Source organism: Epinephelus lanceolatus, chromosome 12, assembly GCF_041903045.1.
Source record: "Epinephelus lanceolatus isolate andai-2023 chromosome 12, ASM4190304v1, whole genome shotgun sequence".
NCBI classification, from domain to species: Eukaryota; Metazoa; Chordata; class Actinopteri; order Perciformes; family Serranidae; genus Epinephelus; species Epinephelus lanceolatus.
The window spans coordinates 5467619-5495352 of record NC_135745.1 but is presented as its reverse complement, the minus strand read 5'-3'; the positions used below and the strand labels follow the sequence as shown (position 1 = coordinate 5495352).

The 27734-nt window shown below is 38.9% G+C and overlaps 1 protein-coding gene across 2 annotated transcripts; it reads left to right on the top strand.

Moving 5' to 3' along the window:
• Positions 1–1227: 1227 nt before the first annotated feature.
• Positions 1228–27734, top strand: cnpy1 (canopy FGF signaling regulator 1). Of its 2 annotated transcripts, none has more exons than XM_078172894.1 (6): positions 1228–1280; positions 6141–6243; positions 9098–9213; positions 23988–24203; positions 26728–26824; positions 27565–27734. In XM_078172894.1, exons 2-6 carry the CDS (start codon positions 6150–6152, stop codon positions 27603–27605), a joined length of 564 nt encoding a protein of 187 aa, XP_078029020.1. In that variant the 5' UTR covers positions 1228–1280; positions 6141–6149; the 3' UTR covers positions 27606–27734. The 2 variants fall into 2 exon arrangements, with proteins under 2 accessions (XP_078029020.1, XP_033505653.1); XM_033649762.2 differs by lacking the exon at positions 1228–1280 and adding an exon at positions 1470–1607.

Below are 27734 nucleotides of genomic sequence, written 5' to 3'. Positions count from 1 at the left end.
GAGCAAAAGCTATGATGTCACATATGCGACCTCCTCCTGTGTACTCTTGAGTCTTGCTAATTAAAAAGCTTATATCTCAACAGTTTTACGACAAAGTATGACTTTCTTGACCTTAAAATGTATGTTTTAAATTCATTAACAACATATTTAGATTTCATGTCGCAACTCAAACAGGAACAAAAGATAATATTTCTCTCCCCATTCACCGCCATTCATATTTTTTCCGATCTAAGGTCCCATGAGCTCTACCAGAAGGGGCGTGACTTTGGCACTCTATAGGCATATCATGCCACTGCAACAAGCACCGCCTGTCTGCATATGGTACTGCCACGACAGGTGCCATGTGGCCAACTGGTCGCTTGACATAACACCACCAAAAGTTCTGTGCGCCCACGTTATAAACTTACACTGCCCAGTGGCACGTCGTACTGCTGTGAAGGGTGGCTTTTGGTGATGGTGTCTGCAGTGGTGTTAGTGGTAGTTGATGAGATGGGTGTACTGCTAGGTAGATAGGTAGGTTACCGATGAGGAAGTAGGCATACTCTCCTATATATTACAATGGCTTTTTAGCTGATAGATGGGTATACTGTAACTGGATAGAAAAAGAAGTGGGTATACCATATACCCGACTATACCCTCCACTACACCACTGGGTGTCTGATGCCACAAAAACTGACAAAGGGGTGACGACTTCGTAATGAGAACGGGCTACTTTATTGTAATGCTGTTGTGTTGTCTTAAAACGTGTTTTGATCCTCAGGGCCACTGTAATAATTCTTTATTTTTACCATAAAATTAATTAACATGTAGACTTTTACTAACATTCCAATAAGCTAAACTATAAAAGCCTACATATGCCTATTGTATTTCACTAACAACATCAGGAAGTGGGTTGATGTTTTGCACATGGTAAATAAATGACCTTGTATTAATTGCACTGTATGGACCTTTAGTAATAATCTGTTTCTTGTATTTGTGAACAGAAATTGAATCTTATTTCCTTATTTAACAAAAGCGACCTGGAACCTGGAACACACCACCTGAGACACTGTAGCTGTGTGATTGGCTTGTGCTCTTTGAGTTTGGAACATGATTGGTTGAACAGGCCAATGCCTGACCGAACGTGGCTCCTCCACAGCCGCGCACGTAAAGACACCCGGCGCACTGACAACTGCGTCAAGTCAGAAGGGACGAGGCAGAGAGAGAGGAGAGTGATTGACTGCGCCTTCAACATTAAGGCAGAGCTCGTCTGGTATGGAGTAGATGGGACCGGAAAGGAGGTTGCACATTTTAAGAATACTATTTCAGCTTCTTGTAAATTACCTCCTACATGTAAAGCGTTATCTCAATTCCAGTGTATTACTCAAACATTGCATATTTTTGTTTAATAAAGATTTTACGCTGAAATCTACGACCGGAAACTGAATGTGAGTGTATGAATGAAGCCTGTCAGTGTTGATGATCGATCAGTAACTTGTGAGATTCTAAGCATGAACAGAAAAAGTAGTTGATGACAGCTCATCACTGCAGTCATAACACTACTGTCCTCAGAGTCGGAGCGACCCCACGTCCTCTGCCAGCTGACTGCAGCTTGCTGTCTCCGCCAGGTAAGACAAGCTGCCTGCTAGCTGAGCAGCTATCCCTTAGCGCCACCAAACCCCGCTGTGAAATATATGAATTTAAAACGGTCTTGCGTACTGGCCAACGATCATTAAGGCAAAACGTTATTAAACATGTTTTACGATTTAGACTTGTGTCGGTTTACAATTCGGCATGAAACCAATACATCAAGAATTATGGTTAGAATAGAGTTTAACCTATTTCATATTTGGTTCACCTGTTATTCCCATTTGACCAAAGTACACAAAAATGTAACTTTGTCACATTTTACAGTTATTTAACACTGCACGCAAGTTATTTAATACAATGGATACAATGTTAGATAACTGTAAATTGTGACAAATAGTGGAAATAGTATGACCCTCACTCCCACACGTGTCTAAGGTGATTTCTTCAACAGAAACAGAGAGGCACGTCTGCCCGCAGGTACAGCGGCACAACGCTGCCAGGTATCTGGTTTACACCTGTTCGCTGATGTTACTTCTGGCTGACGCGTGGGTGCCGTTTGTAAAGTGTCTCAAACTGAAATTAACAGCAACATTTTGCCACTTTCAGCTTCAAACAACGTTTAAAAAAGTGGTGTGAATTTTTTAAAGTCACTTTTTTACCACATTTAGCGCAATATTTAAAATATGTTAAATAGGCTATAATGTCACAGTTAAATCTAAATATTAAATGTCAAACCTAAATGTTAAATCTAAATCAAAATGTTAAATGTAAAATCTAAATCTAAATGTTAAATCTCAGTTTAATCTAAATGTTAAATCTAAATCTAAATGTTAAATGTTAAATCTAAATGTTTAATCAAAATGTTAAATGTTAAATCTAAATGTTTAATCAAAATGTTAAATGTAAAATCTAAATCTAAATGTTAAATCTCAGTTTAATCTAAATGTTAAATCTAAATCTAAATGTTAAATGTTAAATCTAAATGTTTAATCAAAATGTTAAATCTAAATGTTTAATCAAAATGTTAAATGTAAAATCTAAATGTTAAATCTAAATCTAGATGTTAAATGTTAAATCTAAATGTGCTTGGTGAAACTAAATATTTAGCTAATATGCAAATGAACACTGCCGGTCACCAAAGTACCAAAATAAGCCCGGGTGGTCAGACTGTGTTTATAGCATCAAATAACGATTTAAAACCAAACTAATTAGAGAAAATGAACACTTGAAGATACATCAGCGTGATAAGAACTACCTAAAAATGACAGAAACCATGTTTGGGGAAATTTTATTTGACGTGTAGGCCTACTTTGAGTTTTTAGTGTCCCATCCTTGCTTGCCAACATGCCAACAATAATGTTAGCCCAGTAGAGATTTGCTACTAGCATCAATGTACTTCACGCATTATTGACCATTGGACATTGTTATGATATCCAATGGTAAAAAACTGTTAGCTAGTTTCATATAGCTTACATGCTAACATAAGGAACATATGCTACGCGAGTTAGAAAACAAACTTACCGAGTGCTGTGGTGGCTCTATGGTCGATACTCACACTGCTGAAATTCTGAATTGCGGCCAAAACGGCCCTTCCAGTGTTTTCAGCTAAATCGGATAAGGATGAGACACTAAAAACTCAAAGTACATGTCAAATAAAATTTCTCCAAACATGGTTTCTGTCATTTTAGGTAGCCTAGGTCTTATCACGCTGATATGTTCAAGTGTTCATTTTCTCTGATTAGTTTGGTTTTAATTTGTTATTATATACTATAAACACAGTCTAACCACCCAGGTTTTTTATTTTGGTTCTTCCGGTGACCGGCAGTGTGCATTTGCATATTAGCTAAATATTTAGTTTCACCAACATTTAGATAACATTTAGATTTAACATTTAACATTTATATTTATATTTAACATTTATATTTAACATTTAACATTTAGATTTAGATTTAGATTTAACATTTAATATTTAGATTTAACTGTTACATTATATTTAACATATTTAAAATATTGCTGTAAATGTGGTAAAAAGTGACCTTAAAAAATTCACACCACTTTTTAAACGTTGTTTGAAGCTAAATGTTGCAAAATGTTGCTGTTAATTTTAGCACCCCATATGTGTGCTGCTGATTTGTATGCACTGTACTCAGAGTTGCCTTTGCAATGAAGAAAGTAACCTAAAGGTAAATGGAGAGTCTGAAGATGTGTGTGATGGTGTCGCCTATCCGAGTGCATGTAGCAATGCAGGCCACTCCATGAGGGATACTCGTAAAAAATTTACATGTAAGCTCTCATGTAGAAATTTAGCCTGAATAATACTTGTCAGAATTTTATAGCATGTAATTTTACAGCTAATAAAATCATAAGCATTTTGAGGAACAATTTAGGTCAAGTCTACACAAGAATGAGTGTAAGACATGGGATGGGCAGGGGCCTGGCACCAAAGTCTGGGCCATATGCATATGCAGTCTCTGTGGGCCCCTGCCCTTCTATTCTTGATTCATGCCTCTCTCACACACCTTTTTAAAGTCAGTGCTTCATTTTCTTTCTTTTATTCCTCTCTTTTCTTCCTTTCTTTTGTTTTTTTTTGGAACCCAGATTTCCCTTTCTTGGGGACGGACATGTCACACTCTTGTGACACAAGAGAGATAGAGTTGCATTAACTCAAACTACAGTAACATTGAGAGCAGCCTAAAGGGACATGTATAAACATACTTTTATATGGTGCATATAAGCTATTGAAATAATTATTGGCAGATTCATATATCTGTACGTCATAGATTAATTTGGAAATGATTCATGGGTAACAGTTAGCTATCATCAGCGTTGTGTCCTGTCAATTAACGGTTTGGGGTTGTTTTACAGATAGGCTGATTTATCTGTGCTAATACTATGGATTTATGTTAACATGTATTTTCAGACATTAAAATTTTTGAAAAAAAAAAAAAAATCAAAAAATGATGAATCAATAATTTGGCAGTCCCCCTGCAGTAACTCTGGGGACCCCTAGGGGCCACAGACCCCCTGTTGAAGACTGATTCTCAAACAGGTATTTGACTATTATTTTGATTGGACCTCTTTCTCAGGACTGTGTGGGTGAGGAATCCCACAAATTTCTTTTAGCATGTTTTGCCTCCATGGCAAGCTGCCATCCCCATGTTTGTTTGGGTTTAGCACCAGTGTGTCATTCCATGCTGCATTTCTATTGGTTGGTTAGTAGATGTAGGTCATAACGGCAGTTACACTGTAAGATGGTCATCCCAGATTTCTGACACTGTCACTTTTTTCCCAGGCTGTCTTTGACGGCAAGCCTGTGACAACGGCCATCCTTGAAGCTCTTTCACTGTGTGACATAGGACCCCTGTTTTAGAATCATGACCAAAGATCGCTTTATACCACAAGCATCGCTTGTGGTATAAATGAGACCTAAGTGAGACCTAAGTGAATTGATTCAAGCTGCAAATTTCTCAACACGTTAATCTTTAGCTTCCACTTGGTTGGTGATGAGATGCTTCTTAGTGAAATGCACCTTGAGAGTTGTAGTTCACTTCTCTCATCAGGTTTTATGTCGACAGACATGGACCTTTGACTCTTTATCAAAGAACAAGAAATTTTCTGACACAGTTGTTGGTCTTTTTTACTGATGATTCAACCAGAGGCCTGTACTACAAAGTAGGGCTTCCCCAATTTGGAAAAAATCATAATCACGATTATTTTGGTCAAAATTGAAATCATGATTATGCAAACGATTATGTGGTGCACGTGATGACTTATTTACACGACGGCATGTCATTTCTGTCTCCACATGGTCGCGCATTTACAATTCTCCTCTGCTCTCTGTATCGCACACGGCGGAGTTCGGCCCTGATGTGCGCGCGCACACACACACACACACCCACACACACACACACACACACACACACACACACACACACACACACACACAACCCTGAAGTTAACCTGCTCCGGAGCAGGTTGGCTGTTCAGCATAAGTTACCACAGTGATGTATCCCAGGTAAAAAGAGTACCAGCTTCGTAGTACTGAAAACCCAGAGTTAACCCTGAAGTTTCCTCACTAACTCCAAATCCTGTTTCATAGTATAGGCCTCAGGAGAGCTGCTCCAACTTTAAGTCACATGACATTGTGGGGAAAAAAAATAATCCGACCAGGAGCGCCAAAAATAGCTCATCCCAGTGCCCACTTCTGTTAATGAATGAATGAAACAAACAGAAAAGGTATGACTACTCTTTTAAGTATGTCCTCTAGACGATACTTCAAAACACTTGTGGATGAGAACGCAGACTGATTCCCAGTTTACTGGTTGTTTGGAAATGTTGGAAACATAAAAGAATCATGTTGATGTCATCATGATACAAATCCCTTGGAAATAGATAAATGCTAATGAATTACTCACCAGAATGCCAATTATTTAACTCATTAACATCCATTAACACTTACAGACATTATAATGGGATGTATTACACTTTAGTTTCATGAGAATGTGCTACTGTCTTATCAGACTGTTAGTATAACTGTGTCTGTCTGTCTGTCTGTCTGTCTGTCCTGTTAGGTTATCAATATGGCCTCATGGATTATTCAGATGACTGTAATGGTGCTATCTGTCTTCATCAGCGGTGGCCAGGGGAAGAGGGACAAGGTGCTCTACTGCTCTGGTGAGTCACCAGTGTTCTAACTGAATCATTTGATCGGATGAAATATTGTAAATTGCAATTCCGTCTGTTGGAGGGGAAACAAAACTATCATGTCTGACCATGTGATGGTATGTACAAATGATACATGCTTGTTACTGCACCTTAGCATAGATAAAGGAAACAAAAACTTTCCAAAAGGATGAAAAGTAACAAGGCTGAAACCAAGTATGTGGCTGGACCGTGCATGTGTTGAGTGTGCTAAATTGTGGCCACACTGTTACCCAGATAGTCAGTGTCATCTATAATATGAATTCTTGGATATAAATCGTACATCTTTAGTCCATCATTCACCCAGTAATATTTGTTCTTAAAGTGAGCTGAAGCAGTTTAAGTCAAATAACTGTGCACTGTTTGTGCCTCACTGTAAAAACCTCCTGAAGACGAAACTGAAGACTGTTCGAGCAGCATTTCCTGTGGAAGTTCTTTGGCAGCTTATCTCTGACCTTTTTTCTGTCCTTGCTTCTGAATGAGGCTTTGCGGGTAGTTTAATAAACCCATTGCACAATAACAACAACCACATATCTCTTGAGGAAGTGAATCAAATGATTATTGATCGTGGGATGTGTTTTTTTTTCTTTGCTGTGCAAGTCAAATGATATCAGTGCAAACACCAACCCGGTCTCATGCTGAAGTTGTCAAATACCGGTGCTTTGGCAGTGACTTCTGGCGTCAGACATTGATGAAAAAAGCCGCTCTTTCACGTTGGCATGATTGCAGTGGGTCGCGAGCAGCGGTGCCAGGGGGAACGTGATGGGACAACAACATAAGTTAAGGGGAAGAAAGTCTGTATAGGGCGGGCAAGGGTAGGTGGATGTGTCCAACAAGCACCGACTTTAACCTGGGAAGATGGTTTTCACTTCCAGTTTGTTTGTAAAGTCCAACCCTGTTATTTTTTTCATAACCCAATCACGTGAGTGTGTTGGCTAAATGTAACCAAGTGCGTTTGTTGTTGAAGGAAAAAAACATCAGTTTGTGGGGTTGTGCTGACTTAGTGGATTTATTTTTAAAGAGACTGTATGTAATCTGTACATCTCCTGTGAAAACAGAAGTGTATTTTGAAAATAGACAATACATGTAACAGTCTGACATGGCGTCCCAGAACGTCAACAACCAGCGCACCCAGGGTACCTTGCACGTCATATGTCAACATTGAAAGTCCATGACCAAAGTTCAGTTTTTGATGAGGTCAGAGTGAGAATTTGTTGGAAACACTGTTACTCATTTTGAAAGAGCAATAGCCAGTGGGGAAGCTCCAACACTCTGATGACTGATGGTGCAACGTTATTACTCACTTTATCTGGGAAAGACTCTGGCCCTGCTTTGCTGCAGTCCAGCCAAATACTGGGGCACACTTGTTGTTCTTTACATTTTTATGAAGTGTTTGCCATTGTGCACATTAAAAGAAGATATGCATTTATCTGCAAAAATCATACCATGTCTCTGATGTTTGAGGAAAAAAAAATAAATACTGTGATCTTGGGATGGGGAGCACTGCCAGATAGATTTAAGTAGTGCAAGTGACGTAAGTGGACAAATAATCGCACAGATACTAAAAGTTCAAGATGAAGTTTAAACATCTTTTTTTTTTAATTCACAATTTTAAGGTCATACTTAAAACAGCTGTAATGAAATGTCTGTAATATGCACAGTGTACATGTCTGGACAAAATGAAACCAGGGGGTTGCTCTTAAGCTCTAGTAGATGTATACAATTTACTGTGTAACTTATTTGTATTCAGTAGTACCTGACCAATACATCAACCAATATTCACTTGTCACAGGTGTATTGGATCAGTGTACAGTATGTGTTGGCCGATGTGGTGCTGCAAATAGTGGTGTAACATTACAAAAAAACAATGTCTTCATTCAATAGTCAACTCAATTCAATGTCCACCAGAGAGCACTGACAAGTTGACTTTTATACTGTAAAACGTTTATGCTGTAGACTGAATAATGGCTTATATATTGTAGGGCTGAGCAATATATCAGTATTTATTGATGACATCATGATATGAGACTAGTTATTGTCTTAGGTTTTGGATATCATAATATCTCAAGTGTTGTCTTTTCCTGGTTTTCAAGGCTGCATTACAGTTAAGTGTTGTAATTTTCTGAACTTATCAGACTATTCTAGCTGTTCTATTATTTGCCTTAACCCACTTAGTCATTATATCCACATTACTGATGATTATTTATCATATATCTCATTGTGAAAGCACCAAATTCAACCCTACAATATTGTCGCAATATTGATATCGAAGTATTTGTTACAAAATATCATAAAATTGGATTTTCTCCATATCACCCAGCCCTAAAATATTTTATTATTGGATGTATTATATTGACATCTTGGCCTTAAAAATCCAAAATCAATCAGGTTTACCAGCATTTTTTCCCCACTCGAACATGGTAAAGCTTTAGTTTGCCTGTTTGAGTGTCTGTGCCCATTCAGAATGATGAATAAAAAATCAACAATAAAATCCAGATCATAAGAAGTCTGATTTTTGTATTTGATGCTAAACGTGTTTTAAATAGCTTTAACTAGCATTTTGCACCTGTGAAATCGATATTGTCAAAACTCTGATTTTCTGATGTTTTGGACAGACACTGTTTTGGACACTCAGCAGCCTAAACAGCAACATTGTGGTAGTCAGTATAGTTTATTAACAGTGCCATGCTCACTGCTGGACACGTAGTGCTCTTTAGTTACCAACAATAACCTTATGAGTAACTTTGAATGTATCTACTGATGTTCACTAAATTACAAGCTGCAGCTTCTCTTGTTGCCATCACTGAGGTTTACCTTTGTTTCCCAGCATGTAAGGCGATAGTGGATGAACTGAACCACTCAATCAGTCAGGTGGACCCAAAGAAAACCATCAACGTCGGCGGCTTTAGACTCAACCCTGATGGAACCATGAAAGACAAAAAGGTACAGTACACTGATAAAGATGCCCTCAGCTTACCACTCATCCGTCTCCTACAGCTCTTAGTTACTGTATATGTAGTTGTTGAAGTATAAGCTGAACTACTGTTTGGTTATTGGCAGTGCTGGAAGAAGTATTCATATGCTTTACTTACTTAAATACTCCATTACAAATAAAAGTCCTGCATTCAGAACCTTTCTTACATGAAAGTATTCAAGTATTATCAGCAAAGTCTGAAAAGAAAATGAGATTTTAGCGTTGCTAAAAATAATTAAATACATTATTTTGAAAACTGTTTTTCATAATGGTATTCGAGTAAATGTATTTAGTTACTTTTCACTACTGGTTATTGGTTCAGAGGGAACTAAAGCTCTGTCCTACTTGGCTAGCTTTTGTTCCACATTAACTTATGAGTCCCCCACAGCTGTGCACTGGCACAGCAACAGCACCCAATACAGGAACCCCTCAGAAAAAAACACATAGCGGAATGAGTAACTATAGATAATTCCCAAACCAATTACCAGAATAAAGGTTATTATTGTATTTTTCTGCAAATGTAATGCATACGTTACCTTAAAATACCTAGTTTTGAGTCTCGGTAAAAACAACCTATTTTCATTGCACTACACCCAGTGGGTACACAGTGACCACATTTTGTGCCTAAAAAGCTGCTAAAAATGCAATGATGACATGCAAAAAACAACCAAATTTGTTGTTTTTGACCTTGAACAGTGGTCTACAGCTTGGCCGGTGTCTCACCGAGGTGACACACCATTCACCATCCCCTCCATGTTTCCGATTGTTTTCAGAAATGTTAATGCCAACATATTCTTTTGGTGACTGGGCTGATAATTCCTCTGTTATTATTGTCACCCATCAAAGGATTTAAAATGTGTAGAATTTATCATTACACTTGGCTGGAGAATGTGCTTAATCATTGTCTTTATCAAGTTCTAAATTAATACTCACACGGTATTTTGAAGGTCACCAGTTTAAGTTCTTTCTAGGCTACAGCTTTTTCAGCATCATATTTTTTCAGCCTTTGTGACATTTTCAGTGACCATGATATCAACAGGAAAATCCACTTGGACCTGTGTGCCTTGTGCATTATTTTTCTGTAATCACATGGCTCGTTGTCCATTAGACAACCAACTGTATTTTAGGTTGTTATCTGTCTCTTGTGAGTACGCCCACATTATGGAAGTGGAATACTAGATCACTGTACTGTGGTCAAGGGAAAATCAGTGATTTCTGTGGGTAGTGGGGAAGGTCTGTAAATTATCTTTTTTAACACTGTTTATGAAAAGAGTAATTTATTCAGCAGTAAATGTACTATTTTCTGTCTGGGATTTACATAGAAGTTTACTTAAACTACATCTCGTGTGTAACAGTATGTCATTATTGCAGTATATTATTTTTCAGTTAAAAGTATGTTGGTAATTTCAGTGTTCCTAGTCACAGTCTTTGTTTCAGTTTATATGCACACACTGGGTTTGCCTCATTCAAAATAAAGCAACATTCAAACTTTGTGCTATAATCGGTGATGTGAAGGTATCACTGCAGTCTCTTCAGAGTGGATTGATCTCTGGTTTTCTGTGTCTGTGTGTGTGTTTGAGTGGGCACAATGACACTATGGATCCAGGTTATTGTTCCTGGTCTAATGAGGTCACATCCCACTGGAACCTGGATATCCTCTATTGCCCAGGGACTAGGCTATCATGAGGTGTCCAGCTCTGCCATTGATTTTCTTGGCTTTAATCTCTGATAGCTGGACTGACTGGTGTGTGCAAGTAAGACAAGAGGGCGTAAATATCTATATTTTTAAGTCTTACGATGATATGTACAATATGTCTCTATCTGTAAAATAATCTCTGTGAACAGATATTTGCATATGTAATTAAAATCTGTAGGCTACTTGACAAGATTTTGGTATCAGAAGAGAACCATTTGTAGGCCGAGTATATTGATTAATCATGTTTGATGGGCTTTGATTGCATGCAGGTAAACAGTTCATGTGGAGAGCAGAAGAACTGAAAAGCAGTGGCTCTCGGACCCTGTAAACCTCTGAAAACGTTTTTCTGCATGTGAATGCAGATTGTTGCCTTGCTCAATTCAATCTCCATTATTGTGTCTCAAGTTGCTAATAGGGCTGTAAACAATGACTGGCTCATAGAAGAGGAAGTTCTGACCCACATATCCGTCATATGTTATCTGGATATCTGCTGGCTACACCCCAACCCCTGAAATATTGGCCGATGACCCCAATGGCTTAATCACCATCAGACCCATAGCCAATAGGTTATGAGATAAGATTATGAGAATTCTTACCAAATGTACATTTAAAGTACTTTAGAGTTACTTTAAATCTACTGGTGGGCCCCATCTCCATAACTGCTGCTATGTTAACTGCATCTACACACTCAACACAAATTGTCACGCTAATAAGCATGTTGCTATCATTGTCAGCATGCTGCTCAAACAGCTAAGCAACAATCATCCTCAGCCATCTCACTTTAGGAAGCAACAAGGCATGGATTTCTGTCATCACCAAATCATGTTAATCTGGCTAACTAGCATCTGAACCAGAGTCCTCCACTGGGTAACGAGCAAAAAGCTGTGTAACAGGTAAAAATATGTGTATATATATAAATTCATGGGTACGGACACGGATAGAAATTAACTACATGCGGGTGGGCAGCGGGTGAGAATAAAAATGTATGTTTTATTTTTCGTAATGTAACAGATGAAAAAGATGTATGGTATATGTGTAATATTTTGACATCTGAATCACTTTATCAAGCTGCAGTTCCCTTTATTTTGAAAGTCAATGACACAAGTTGAACCTTTTCTCCATTGGATTTGCTTAATGCAAGTGACTGTAGCCTGTATGGGTTTAATCATGGGCATGTTTTGGGCCACAGGACTTCTATTAGCGGGTGTGGGCAGGTACAGCTTTGACTTAGACATAATGACAGGTAATGGGTCGGTTCTGGTACTGAGCGCTGGGTATTTGCGGGTGCGGGTTTTAAAAAAATGGACCTGTGCAGGACTCAGAACTACATCCTTAAGATAATTACCATGTCACTATGCTATAGGATGTGCGCGCCTCAGACTTCACACCATGTGCACGGTTTCAGCTGAGATAGCTGCAGGTGAGATGATTTTGAGCCCATTGGCAGGTGTTTATATGTCTCTCAGTCTGTAGACTTTGGTTTTGTCCATACGATGGCATCACAGCCGTGCAAGATACGGTCACGAAACTTTACAGGTGTGTAGTTTAGATCCAAATGAAGATAAATTTCCAGGGTAGGTGTGGTGCTTTAAGTTGTGGATAGCTATATCATGGCTGGAGTGATCCCATCACAAGACGGTCTCTCGTTCTTGCTACATACATTTGAGCCTTCATCTCCCTGTCAGTGACTTAGCATTTGTCGGAACTATTCCAATATGAGCTCAATAGATTAATCATCAGTCATCTTTCTGACAGTTAACAATGATAATTGAGATATCACTGTGCTGATAGTTTACAGGTATATGTGATGAATTAGTCATATGGGTTCTAAAAATAGCCACAGCTCACATTTTGGTGCCCCCAGGAAACATTTTCTTTTGGGTTGGGTGCTACCAGCGTATTATCTAAATCTTGCGAGTGTGCTGTCAAATTGGTGAAGATGTTTTCTTAATTTTTTTGGTATTTTGTCTATCTTAATGTGTTTTCTTAATTTGCTTATTTTGAGCTCTCAGGGCCTCCATATCTTCCTCCTCTTTCAGTCAGCAAAAAAGAAAACCGCTCAGCAGTCATACAGACAGTCTGGTTCCTGCTCTGAGTCTGTTCAGCCCCATCCTCTCTCTGTGATCACCTCACTTTTTTTTCATCATAATTCCTGTATTGCATTGCTGATTAACACATTATGGTTCCATAATTGCAAAGTCATCTAACTGAATATCTAACTATCATAAACGTAACCTAAAGAAAACCTAAATCCAAAATACTGACAACTTTCTGCTGCATTATTGACTATTTTAATTTTAAGTTTTGTGATCACAGAGAGGGTTAGAGGTGACAGGAAGTGCCTCTAGAGCTCCCAGCCTCCAATCAAACCTGTCTCATTATTTTTTCCAAAAGCTCAGTTATCGCCATAATATGAACTTTTTAAGATTTGTCCTCTCTGGATAGCTGAATTTTGTGGTTAGAAAAGGAGCATAGCTGGAGGTTCAAACAGAGAGGAAGATGAGTTTTTAAACTGAGGCATGCTGGCATGAAGTGAACTCAGAGCTTCTGCAGCAAATTTTCCAGGCTTATGGCTAGATCTAGAGTTTTTTGGCAGCAGGCTCTGTGGCAGAGCAGCTAATATAAACTTTACCAGAGCTTCATTTTAAATGAATAATATGCCACTCTGGGAGAGAGTTTTGAATTGTGTTGCAAAAGCTGTTGCCAACTGTTACTCTTGGGTCTTCTGTCTTTGGCCTGAGGCTTAATTCCACTCTCAGCAGTCTACAGTTCCTTCATGTTTGCGATAATGTTTCCTTTGACATGATGTTCTTGAATCGGTGGCTCAGTTGGAGATTAAATCAATTTTTGACATCTCTCAGAAGATAAGATTGCTCTCCAAAATGTATGCTTTAGATTATGGGTACCAAAACCTGGCTTCCTTCATTTAAAAGTAATTAGTTACTTTACAATGTTACGCTCTGTGTAGAGTAATAAGTTACTTATTACACTCCTTTTGGATTACTTTGACCAAAATGACCTAAGAAGAACTAATGCTCATTTTAAATGGATGATGGTCATGTTGTTTCACAGCAGGTAATCAAAGCACAGAAGCTCCAGTTTATTACAGTTCATTTCAAATCCAGTGCTTCACAGGTCTGACCCCTTCATGCATTCATTTACAGTGGTTACCTCTTAGGATTAAAATCCCCTGCTTTTATTAATAGTAGCATGATGATATAGAACACTTAAATAGCCTAGACCTTTTAAAATAAATGAATAGCCTTGGACACAGGGAGGGTCATGCAGAGGATCAAAGTCTAATAATTACGAGATATAGATAAGTATTTGTGGGCCTTTGATATGAAACACAATAAACAAATGTTGAGGTTAGCACAGCAAAAAGAATGGCATGCGATTGAGTTACTAAGAGGAGTGCAAATTAATACACCGGAGCTGGAAGACCCACCTGCCAATTTCTTGGTGCGCCAGTTAGCTACAGCAGCACTAGAGAGAATTATGCATAAAAACGCAACTGTGTGCCAGTGTTGCTCTGCATTTGTAGGGGATGTGAATGGAATCATCCAACATACACTAACATCAGCCTGGAAGTGCTGATCACCAGGACAAAGAAAAAACAAACCAGAGACCAGCTCCTAATCCCCGCTGCTTTCAAGCAGCCTTAGGACGCAAAAGCAGAACGGGATAGGTTGTAGACATTGCGGGTGTATTAATGGAAACACATTTAACTTGATAACACATAGCCCCAGATGTGCTGATCGCTTGCTCCTTTCTGGGCCTATAATGTAGCATAAAATGACATGACAACACACAAGAATCGGGGGATTTATTCTGTGGGTACACTGGCGGAAGTGGAGTAGTGTGGATCAGTGTGGATGAATTAAAAATGAAAACAATAAACAGTGTATTTCGGGTGGTAACTTGTGATGCGACATTGTAAATGTAATACAGTAACATTATCTGAAATCCTGTTGGTAACGCGTTATATTACCTCATTACTGCTAAAATGTCATATATTACTGTAAGGCGTTACTTTTGTAACGTGTTACGAAAGTAACTCAATGTGTTACCCCCAACACCAGTGGAGACAGTATTGGATTAAACTCAATTCATCCCATCTATTACTTGAGTTTTTCAAACAGTAGACAAAAAGAACATAGAAATCTACTACCAAAGCATCAATTCATGATACACTATCCCACAAGTATGAGAAATATAGGTCCTCCAACACATGTGGTGAATGAAATGAGACAAAACAACAGCCAAAAAAAAAAAAAAAAAAGGCCAAAGCTTAAAAATGGTTAGCTGTCTTTTGTCGATTAAAAGGTCAAGCCAGTTCTGTTTCACAAATCACAGCTTTTGTCCCGCTGTACTAAGAAATACACGCGTCCATATATTGGTAAAGTCTCACTGTAAGGTGTTGTTAAATGACACCAGTGTACACTGATCTATATGAACACGGGACCTTTGTTAATTTGAACTGATAAACGTTTGAACAACGGTTAGAGACTTATCTTTATGAATCAATTAGATGACTGCACAGAGAGGGTAAAGTTAGTGTGCAGGTTGAAGTGTAAAGGACACCAACAGAAAGCCAGGACTCCACACTGCGTAACGATGATTTATTTATTTCTCCATGACCAGAGTATCAGACACAGTTCAACACCACGTTGCCCTTCTGGTGGTTTCAACTATTGTTTGATGGATACTACATTTATGTCATCCAAATGTGAGTGTCCTTCATGGTGCTATTAATGCTGCTATCTGTGTCATTCGTGGCTTCTCATTAAGCAGTTGTCTAAAGGTGGATTAATTTAGATATGAATGCTAATTACTCTTCTTGTGCCCCCTGTGGGTCCTGCTTAGATTTCATTTAATTTGCCCCCTAGCTGTGTGTGTGTGTGTGTGTGTGTGTGTGTGTGTGTGTGTGTGTGTGTGTGTGCCACTTAAAAGGAAAGGCAGTAGGTTTGCAGTACACTCAAACAAAGGTTATGCTAACATACTCACTATATTGATGCTTATGTAATATTTTACAAAGGACATTTTGAAACTGCTCTTTAGGACAAATTCACATATCAGAACGCAGCTCATGGCAATGTACCTTGTACTGGTGCCTCTTGTTGTGACATCACCACATACGTTCAGAGCTATCATACACTGAAAATAGAAAATGTTTCAAGCATGAAAGACAGGAGTCATAATCAACAACATCATCTCTTCTTTGTGGAACTGTGATTTTACACTGACCCTCAACAACGACACAAGAAGAAGAAGCAGATAGAGGAATTTCAACATGTATTATAGTTTATTTGAGTAAGATGTTCCGTCAAGAAGTGATTTAATATTGCACTTTCAATATTCACTTAAGAAACTTTTTTTTTTCTTAATGGTCAAAACCAACACATTTTCAATCCGACCTTGTCACGTATCGACATTTGGTCATGGACTTTCACGTCGATATATAACATGCAAGGTACCCTGGGTGTATTGGTTATTGACATTCTGGGACGCCGTGTCAACTTAAGTTGTTTACGTTCTTTGTCTCTTGTCAAAATATACTTCCGTTTTCATAGGAAATGTACAGTTTGCATACAGTCTCTTTCAAAATAAATGCACTACGTCTGTACAACACCACAAATTGATGTTTTTTTCCTTCAGCAACAAACGCATATGGTTTACCTTTTGTCATCATCATACACGTGGTTGGGTTTAACGTTTCAAAAACTAGTGCTTTGTCAGTGACTCCCAGCGTTAGACACTGATGAAAACAGCATGATACATGGTTGGTCGCCATTATTATTTAACGGCACCCAGTGCCATCAGGGGGATCACAGCAGACAACAACGGTGTTTGCGCCCTGTGAGATTGTAAAGCCGAAGTTTGTTTATTTTTTCATAAACCCAACCATGTGCTTTTGTTGCGTAAATCCAATCATGTGCGTGTGTTTGCCAAAGTAACCATGTGTGTTTGTCAGTAATGTAACTAGATGGCACTCAGCTCGTGGAGCATAAAGTACCAAAAAAACACATTTGAAAAACTCAACAGCAATGTCCCCTTCCAGAAATCCTGACCCAGTTACTCAAGATAATTCACAGACCTTGTTGTGAGCAGTTTCATGTAGGAACTATTTTATTTCTACTGAACTACACCCGCCAATTAAATCACCATGCTGAGGGAAGAGTGCATCTACGGCTAGCACACCTAGCACCACTGATTTAGCTAATGTTTCAGCTCAGGGGAGGAGGAAGCTGTTAATGTTTACATCACACGTAGTCCCAAGCAAGAGCCTCTCCTCCATGGGTAGATGCACACTTCCTTCTGCACGGTGATATAGTTCCTACATATGACAGCTCACAACAAGGTCTGCAGAATGAATCAAATCAAACGTATCAAATTTATCTTTTTGGCGCTTTGAAACTGAGTGCCGTCTAGTTCCATTATATTGGAAAGAAGGCAGACATCTCTACAGCTGACATCTCCAAAACTCTGGAAATATGTATTTTTGATTTTTGTGTGCACTGTCCCTTTAACTACAGTCTTTCTAGAGCCCCCATTTTAATACTTTTATGTAACACTAGAACTGCCCATTGCCCATTTCTTTATATTTGGTCTAAAAAGGTCTTCTCCAATTTTCTGATGAACAGACACACTGGTTTATTTATGTAACAGTGGGGAATTTTGCTTTGAATGCATTACTGGAACCCAGATCAGCTTTTTGGGTTGTTATGCTATAGTCTCCATGCCAGGATAGTGTGGTTCCTTCAGACATGAGCTCCTCCTCTGCCCTCAGCTGACACTAACCTCCACCTGTTGCATTGTTCGGTCAATCAAATGTTACTGAGCTGCAGAAGAAGCCAAACCTTGATCCCATGCCCTCCCGGCTCCCTCCTTTTCAGCAGCTTTTGACCTGGTTTGAATCGGAGAGGGAGGGATGTCACAGCTTAGATGCCATCAGTGAGGAGGATTTGCAGGTTTTAAGTCTCTGCTCTTTGGCCTCCTCACAGTAGGACTTCCTGGGGGCATGGGGCTGCTCCGTGGCACAAAAGTTAAACCTGCCTGCTGCAACAATGACACATTTAAGGCCTCCAAAGACATTGAACTTAGTTGGAGCGGTGAGCTGATCTCATAGTGACCAGTGGGAAGTCATGCATTGAGAATGAGAGGATGCACAATGACACGCTGACACAGTGACACATAATATCATGGCCCAGAAATTTGACTGAGTGAGGTGACATGAGGTTTGCAGATTTATTTTTTAATCCAGAAATGTTTAGAGTTTTTTTTCTTTGATGGTTTCTTAAAGGAATAGTTCAACAGAGAGAGATAGATGCCATGCAACAGACCCCTGCACCAGTTATCTTAACTATTCAGCCAGCAGTTTGTTAAATCCATAAACAGAAATATTAAAGGGCAGTTTGTGGTTTTAAGGGGAATTATCTTCTGGAACTGTTTTAAGTGGGAAGTCTGTGAGGGCCATTCTGTCTTTGCTGGGGCAACAGTGTGAACCTCTGTATAAGGTTAAAAAATCCACCTTCAATTCAAATTCAATTTTATTTATAAAGCCCAATATCACAAATCACAATTTGCCTCACAGGGCTTTACAGCATACGACATCCCTCTGTCCTTAAGACCCTCACAGCGGATAAGGAAAAACTCCCCAAAAAAAACCCCTTTAACGGGGAAAAAAAACGGTAGAAACCTCAGGAAGAGCAACTGAGGAGGGATCCCTCTTCCAGGACGGACAGACGTGCAATAGATGTCGTACAGAACAGATCAGCATAATAAATTAACAGTAATCCATATGACACAATGAGACAGAGAGAGAGAGAGAGAGAGAGAGATGCAGGTAATGACAGTAGCTTACAACAACATTAATGAAAGTAATAATATTATAGTTATAGTTCTGGCTACTGTGGTACAATATGTTGAAAGTATGTATTAATATCTGACAGTATACTTGTGTGACAATAGTCATATGTGTATAATAACAGTAGAAGTATGACTAATGACTACAACACTAAAGCTCAAAGTTTCACACATATCTTGTTAATGTAATCTGTACAAAAATCAAATGTGTCATTTTAGGGGGAATTACATGCTGCAACTATTTCTTGAGGAGCCACAATGTATCTATCCACCTACTACACTTGTCTCTTGCCAGCTATAGAGGGGATAGACAGATGTGGTCAGTGAGTAGAGGTTTTGTTTGTGATTTGTGCACAAGTACACTGGTACCAAATCCATCAGTTCCATTTAGGATTCCTTGAACTTTGGTTCTGTCTAGAAAATCAGCTGCATTTTCACTGGTTTTGAGCAAAACCATTGTAATCATGGATGCTTCAATAACAGAGGGCATTGCAGAATGTACAACAGAAGTTAACAGTAGTAGAAAGGCATCGACTAACTGCGAGCTTCGGTTATTACAGATACTTGTTTTTATCCAAAAATCAAGCATGGGCTGCATATTTATGATAAGAAGATGATTTCTCACTTGATTTCTCCATTATTACCCTCCATCTTCTCTTTCCAACCTGTAGAATATGATATGTCCACTGATTCCAGCTGGGAACCAACTTTTTGGGTTCCAGACCTATTTTTTGGGTCAATATGCTTTGAACAGCTCATAATTAGGTGTGCAAACCGGAACAGAACCGTTCCATGTTGGTGGAATTGGGGTATGAGATAAGAAGACATCAGTAAGCTGCACCATGGAGGTTTAAAGAGAACTGGATACAGCATTGGAGGTGGGACCCCATTCACTCCTATGAAAGTTACTCAGTTGCACATGAAGCCAAAAAGTTTAACTGCCGTGTATAAAATTACCCAGAGAATTGGCACTGCTTCTGCACCGTGTGGTCCATAGAGTAGGCTAGAGACCTTCATGAATGGATCAAATTCTGATAGTTAAACATGTCATTTCAAGGGGGTTGTGAGATTTAAAAAAAAAAAAAGTATCCATTGATTTACAGATGTCTTCTTCACTATTTAAGTCAATGGGAAAAGGTCTTTTTGGACCACATGGCATCACGTGATGGACATAATTCCATTGTTTGTCCACTACAATAACTGGCTTCAAAGCCCAGCACACTTCCTGGAGGCCTTAGCTGCACACAGTCACTGTTCATCCAGAAATAGTTCCAGCACTGCCTCTAAAACTACAAACTTAATTTTTTTAATTTCAGTTTTTGAACAGATTAAACAGGATAAACAAGATATATGTTATCAGTGAGCTTTAGAGGTCCCGGTGTATTACTGAACTTGGGAACATGTGCAGAGGTTTACATTATTCCTCAAGGCCAGCAACAAGGACACAATCACTGACTTCCATTGAGAAATTGTTCCAGCGCTTAACTGCCCCATATACGTATATTTACTTTTGACAGAGCCAGGCTAGCAGTTTCCCCCCTGCTTCATGCTAAACTAAGCTGACCACGCCCTGGCTCTGGGTTGATATTGATCTTCTTGTCCTACTCATTGGTAAAAAAAGCAGCTAAGCACATTTCCTGCAATGTTGGCTAATTGTTTTGAAGCAGTGCCGGGCATCACCTGTTCTCCATCCTTTTCCAAATTACAAACATGACCCAGCTCCAGGCTATGATTTAATGTTATTCCAAGGATGCATATCATTTACAGTCAGAATTGCCAGCTAATTACAAATCATTGCAATATTTCTCTCTTGTCATAATGAAGTAATATTACTGTTATCATTGAATCTTTATCACGGACGTTCATATTCACTAATCCATGCTTTAAATGGCATAATAGTCAAAATGACATTTCAGCTTCTCCTTCCACCCACCGCTTTGATGACAATATCATTATTATTATTAATTTATGGGTCTTCATTGGCCCATATCACCAGGACAATGAAATTGAAAGGCCCCTGTCCACAGCGGTGCAATAATGGCTCCCTGTCCAATGGGAATTGAATGGAGGATAGCATCCCTGAGAAGCCTATTCTCTGGCCCAACCGGTCTCTTCCCCCCGCCACCACCGCCGCCCCCCAGCCCCATTCTTCAAACAACACTGTGACTGACAGCTCCCTTTCACAGGGCTCCGACTGGCAAGGAAGGGGTTTAATTCCAAACCATTTTGTAGCATGGCATGATAAAGACTCAGACCCAAGCACGGGCTGAGACGGACCGACGTGGTTTTATTGTCGGGTAGGGGGAGTTGTCCTTTTTTTTTTTTTTTTTTTTTTTGGATGAGATTGAGGATTTAGTTTGAGTTTAAATTTCAAACTCAGTTTTATCAAATTCATATATATGATGAGAAAAGTGAAGTCCCACGGCTCTTAGTATGACAATCTTATGATTTTTATACAATAAAAATATAACCCAACATCTGATCTGCATGTTAAGCAAAAACGACACTGCACTACATTTAGCTGACAGCTGTCTGATTATGAAAATTATGCGTTGGTACTGATGAAAAATGCCCAACACTACTTGAAATAAATCAAATTAGCTTTAATGATCTGATTAACAATTAACAATCATTTGTAATGGAGTATTTTTTACAGGAGTAGACATACATATACATATATATATATATGTATATGTGTGTGTGTATGTATGTATATATATATATATATATATATATATATATATGTATATATATATATGTGTGTGTGTGTGTGTGTATATATATATATATATATATATATATATACTTTTATATTACAAATAAAAAATGACCAAATCTCTTACATTACATTTTAATTGCTTAATCTGACACTTAAGCTAATTTCCAAGGCCTTAAAATAATTTTGAAGGCTAATTACACCCATTATAATAAATGAAAAAGTACATTCTAATATATCTCAGATATGTACCTTCATAAACATAAATTAGACGTCAACCTGATGGCAGAACCAAACATTTACCAAGGACTTCCAGAACACGATAGAACAGAATTAACTACATTAAATATACAAATAAAAGGAAACCATTGTTATATAGTTGTAGGTGGAACATCATGAAGTCAAGTACAGCCTTGAATTTGATAATTCATTCTTGACCATGGAAACTGTAGTTGTAGTTGTATCAAGTAATGATAATAACGTGAATAATAAAGGAAGAAGTTAACAGTGGCCACTAAGCCACCTTCGTGACTGCTGATCAAGACCATAGGAAGCTTCAATAAAATTCAGTGTGCTCTATGTTTGTAGAGGTAAGAAGATTGGTCAGTTGACAGGATATTAATCACTAACAAATTTTGGAGGGTCTAACTGTAAAAGTGACTTTTTGTGCAAAAATGACAAAAACCTTCCAGCCTCTTAAACTTGGTGATCTGCTGGTCCTTTTAGTTTTGAACGATATGAAGTTGACTGTCTTTGGGTTTGGACTGTTGATCGGACAATAGAAGACATTTTGCACAATTTCCTAAGAATTCTTAGACCAAATAATGAATGAATTGATTGAGAAAGTAATGTGTTCATGAAATGAATGAATGAAAACAATGAGCCCCACACATATCTGTCCCACAAATACGCTAGGCTAGACATAATCTCTCATTTCTATCACTCAGTGGATAAAATGTCACCACTGGTGTCAAAGTCATCACTAGTAGATTTTGATTGATAGGTGAACCTCATCGTCATTGGCCTGTGTGACCTACATCCCTCGGTGCTCGCCCTCCAACCTTTGGCCCCGTGCTGTAACACATTCTGTTGACCGGCCAACTTCCTTCCTCCTCAGCACAACAGTGTTGTCAAGCTCAAGGGATCTTGTGCTGAATGAATCAGCAGTTAGAGAGGTGGGGTGGACCTTAAAGACAGAGGGATTAGTGATCACTTTTTACTATGAAAAAGCTGTTTGTTGAGCAGAGGAAGAGGCAGAAACACGGAAAACGCAAAGGAAGGATTTGGTAGAAACAGATGGCGGAGAGGCTCTTTGTCACTTTGTGACATCCTGAAGAGTGTGCGTTTGCGTGCATGCACATGCGCGTGCATATAATGTAATCAGTAGGCTTGGCCCGGAAGGGAACACAGCCAATTCTGAAAAGAGACAAAAGGGGTCAGGGAATAATATATCTACATTGTTACAAAATCCAGTTCAGTTCCCCTCTTCCTCTCTGTGCCGTACCCCCACAGCCCTCCCCCCATACCCACCCTACCACCTTTTGACCAGAGAAGACAAGGAAGATTTCCTCCTTTGATCATTGGAGGATGGAGGGGGGATGAATGGCCCAAAAAAAGCAGCAGAAGAAGAGCAGGGACTGAGAAAATGAGCCGTTTACCCTGCACTTGGCTTCTGTTGAGGCCTCCTGCTTCTCCCATCTCCTTCACTGACCCCACCCTTTTCAGGAAACCAACCCCTCCCTTTGACTTTTTCCAGCCCGCTTGGAGGTGTAAAGAGCGACCCCCTTAAGCCCTTTTCACCGCCCCATCCTCGGCCCCTCATCCCCTGGGCGTCACCTCTGTCACCCAATCTCCTTCCGGGGATGGTGGGAGCAGAGTGCTGCACCTGTCTTGACCCGTCTAGACACCACTGCCTTGCTGTTTTGTCCTCAAAGGGGGGAGAGGAAGAGGACGGTGGAGTTTGGAATGGAGAGGTGGGGAGGGGATGTGCGCAGGTTAAAAGTCAGAGTTGGAGGGTGAGGTTTGTTAGTGAGGATGGAGAAAACACAGCGGAAACAAGAGGTCACCCTGCTGACCCCCACAGAGCCCTGTGGTGTAACACAGCTGACACCGGGGCAACCCACACTCTGAGGACTGTCAACGTCAGAGCGGGTCATAAAGAGTTTTTGTTTTCCTCACGATAAGCCAACCATTTCAGTTATTTGGTTGCCATGGTAGTGACACAGGTGCCATTCAGATTTGGAAGTGTATTTTTAAAAATTTTTAGATTGCGTTTACTTCTTTGTAACCATATTTGCACAACTTTCAGAGACACGCACTTGAGTTAGTGTAGGATACATTGGGAAAATAAGAGGAATGTCATATGACAAAGATCCAGGCCAGACTGGAATCCAAGACATCCGTGAACACACGCCACCACACAGCTCAACGTCTGCTCTCCTCCTCTCTCTTGGTTGTGTGGCCAGGTACCTCTGGCTCGCTCAGAGACTCACCTCAACGAGCTCCTGGATGGGGTGTGCAACAGCATGAGTGACTACGCCCTCTACGTGGACCCCGACACCCAGCACAAGCAGTACAAGAGATTTGCTCCCAGGGAAAGCGGGTTCACCGGGGACTTCCCTGACTTTAAAAATTTCCAGTTTGCGGGACCTGAGACAACGCCCAACCCCCTGAAATTCGCAGTGAGTGCAAAAGTTCATAATTAAACCATAGTATGAACTACATGTGATAGATCTGTAACCTGTTATTATAACTGTTGGCTAATTTAGGGACATGTGTAGGTCGGAGGCATTTGCAAACCAGGACTGGGTAACACTGGCTTAATCCTTCACTAAGTTTGTGTGTGAAGACCTTCCTAAATTCTGAGTAACTACAAGCTTCTTTCAGTCTGGTCATTTACTATAAGGGCTGTTCCGTTTAGATTGGAGGAATGTCTTTGCTGTAAAGACCCAGTGTGAATAGGTTGCTAGGAAACATTTGTTGCACTGTCCAATCAAAAGCAATCAGTTGTGTAAACAGGAAGTCTTGCAGGGTAGTTGTAATGCTATTATTGCATAACATACAACAGTTTTAGAAGGCCCAACTACATCATTAACTCAACTGTCAGTGTTTTGTAAATGTAGGATCACACACACACACACACACACACACACATATATATATATATATATATATATATATAACTAAGATTACTTTGATGTTTATCTAGCTTACATCTGGATATTACAAAATAATTTAACATGCTTTGATGATAGATGTAATATATTTTATTTATTGGGATTTCCATTTAATAAGGGTTAAATAAGTTCAATTGATTATCATTTTACCATTGTAAACATGACTGGAGCCCTGACTTAAGGTTGGTGATTTACTGAGTAATAAATGTTTATAGACAACCTATTTGCATTTAAAATAAAACGATTTAAAAGAATGAACTTTTCTGAAAAGTCTTCAGCAATGAAAGGTTTCTCAATATCTTCATTTAAAATATAATCTTTCCCAGTGTGCAAATGTGCCCTTATATTTACAGGGCAAAACTGTTACTTTACTGAAACTATTACTTTCTATAACCTCAACACAGTAGTGAGGTATAGACTGTATAACTGGATATTACTGAACAGTGCAGTGGTCTGAAATGTTATTATGAAACAGAGTTACATAAAAAATGTAAAACTCAAATGTTTACTGGCTACCATCTGTGCTTAAAAAAAAAAAAAAAAAAAAAAAAAAATATATATATATATATATATATATATATATATATATATATATATATATATATATATATACACATATACATACACATATGTACAGGATATGTCATTTTCAGACTGTTCAGACTTCAGACTAGCCCACTGTGTCAGTTGGTGCAGTCAACAGTTCCACCTGCAAATAGTCATATTTAGTGCCTGTCTCTCTAGAATTACTAGTTTGTGTGATGTAGCCTGTTTGAATTTAGTGATGTGTCAATATCTACCTACAGTAACCACGTAGGTTGGTGCAGATGCTAGCTTTGCCACATTATGCCATGTTGTGTCATGTGACTAAAGCACTAGCAGTGTTTTTTGTGAATGGCACAAAAATGTGGATTATGTTTTCAGTCGCAGTATAACATGCAGAGGGCTACTGCTGTGTTCAAGTGTTACAATAACTAGTCCACAGATTTTCACATCCAGAACTTGAGTACAGCTTGTGTTTTGTGCTGTTTCATTCAGATATTGCTGATCATATCAAGTTCATAGGTCATATTAAGACCAGAGAGCAATTTCATTTATCTTATATTTGTTCTGTACAGTACATGATCAACATGATCAATTTAATCATTTCTAGTGTAATATACTTGCTATCTGTATGGCCGTATCTCTCCTGCAAAAGAAGTTTCCTACTTTAATATAATTTCCCTCTTTAAATTGATAGAATAATAATTAAAAAAGCTAAATAAAAATAATGTTTGGATTAGGACATTGCAGTGAATTTGATCGCCATGCAAGAATAACAAAGTGAAGGAGAAAAGAACAGAGAACACCTAAAATGGCTTTAATTTATCTTTTTGTTTTGAAATCGGTCCTTAATCATCTTAATTAGGGTAACAGGGATGCTCAAGCTTCATGTCCATATTTTGTTTGCCATACTATACACCCTGTAGATCTGCTTATTGCAGACAGACCTGAAAATTGCAATGTTCAAAGCCTATAGCTAATTTAAAAAGTCAAGAACGCTCCTGAGCTGGATTCAAAATAGGAGCATTGAGGTTTTCTTCAGCTTGAACGTGACCCTGCTGCTCAATGCATTTAATACACTGGAGTTAAAATACACATCACAGGTCATTTTTGCTTTTACACATAGCTGGTCACATTGCTGCTTTTTTGAGCAGGTCCTTCTTAAGAAAAAAATCGAAATTCTTTTGAGAACTATCTACTGAAATCAATGAAACAAAAATGGAGTTAGAACTAGTATCAGGTTGAAGGGAATTTAAGCTCTCAGTGAATCTGAGGAGTCAGCAGCATGACCATCGAGTTGTCAAAATGGCTGAACAGTTTGGCAAACAGAGGGGAAACATGGCCACCGCCCTACAAACGGCATGGCCACCATTGTGCAAAAAGATCCGGTGTGTGTGTGTGTGTGTGTGTGTGTGTGTGTGTTGTGTATGCAGCTCTGTTTCCCCGAGGCCAAGTCTTTCTTCTGCGTTTGTGTTTTCTTTCTCAGTGTGAAACACTGGTGGAGGAGCTGGAGGATGATATCATCTCTTTGTTCAGCCAGGACGCAGAGCATGTGCATGAGGAGTTATGCAACAGAGTCTCAGGTACCAAAGCTTCTTCACACATTCTCTGCCACAGACATGATGCAGCAGCTTGGTTTACGTTCATCCTCCCCCCTCCCCTCACTCAGGATATCTGTATCACTCTTCACATCAGGTGGAATCTGAGGGTTTTTTTAGCATAAAGCTGGAGAAATTCACAGAGAATTTAGCTGAATAAATTAATTCAATACATTCGAGTAATATGGAATATATTGGTAAATTACCTCACATGCTTTGTTGTAGAATTATCAGTTCAAATCTGACTTGTTTCTGCATTTCAGTAGTTAAATGCATTTCCCTTTGCTGTGGCACACAATGATGGCTTTGTGCAATGTGCTTTGTGGTTAATTTAATCGTCTTATATCGCTTATTTTTCCCTGTTGGGTTTGGCTTCCACGGCCTTATGTAACAGCAGAGATGAGAGAGAAGCCATTTTGTTAGAATCTGAATCAGCAGAAAGCCGCTGCCAGTGCGGAAGTGCCTCTGTTTTTATCAAGATTTATTTCAAGGAAAAACATAATTATCTCTGTGGCACACAAACTGCTTCAGGGTCAGGCTTAACATTGATCACAAAATCACAATCACAACTGTCCCGTTTCAAAAATCACCACGATTAAACAGCAGATTAAATCTAACGGAACACAACCTTGCAACATAGTAAAAATTTTCATGTATCTATGTATTAATGTAGACAAGTCAATAACGTCAACACTAATATTTTTGTCCTTGTGTTTTGATTTCAGAATACTGTAGCGACAGCAGTCACGCAAACGAGGAGTTATAGCATTTAGATTGTCAGTGGACGACAGTGGGACCAGCTTTGAACAAAAAAAGAGGCCTTTAACAGAATCTTTTTTTTGGACAAATAATTGACCATCTTTTTTAAATAAATAAAAGAACAAAAATTGAGAAA

Bases quoted from the DNA above. Each gene is read 5' to 3' on its own strand.
- cnpy1 (XM_078172894.1), top strand. From the start codon at position 6,150: ATGGCCTCATGGATTATTCAGATGACTGTAATGGTGCTATCTGTCTTC. The intron at 9,214-23,987 runs GTACAGTACACT...TTGTGTGGCCAG, and splicing joins GAACCATGAAAGACAAAAAG to GTACCTCTGGCTCGCTCAGA. The intron at 24,204-26,727 runs GTGAGTGCAAAA...TTTCTTTCTCAG, and splicing joins CCAACCCCCTGAAATTCGCA to TGTGAAACACTGGTGGAGGA.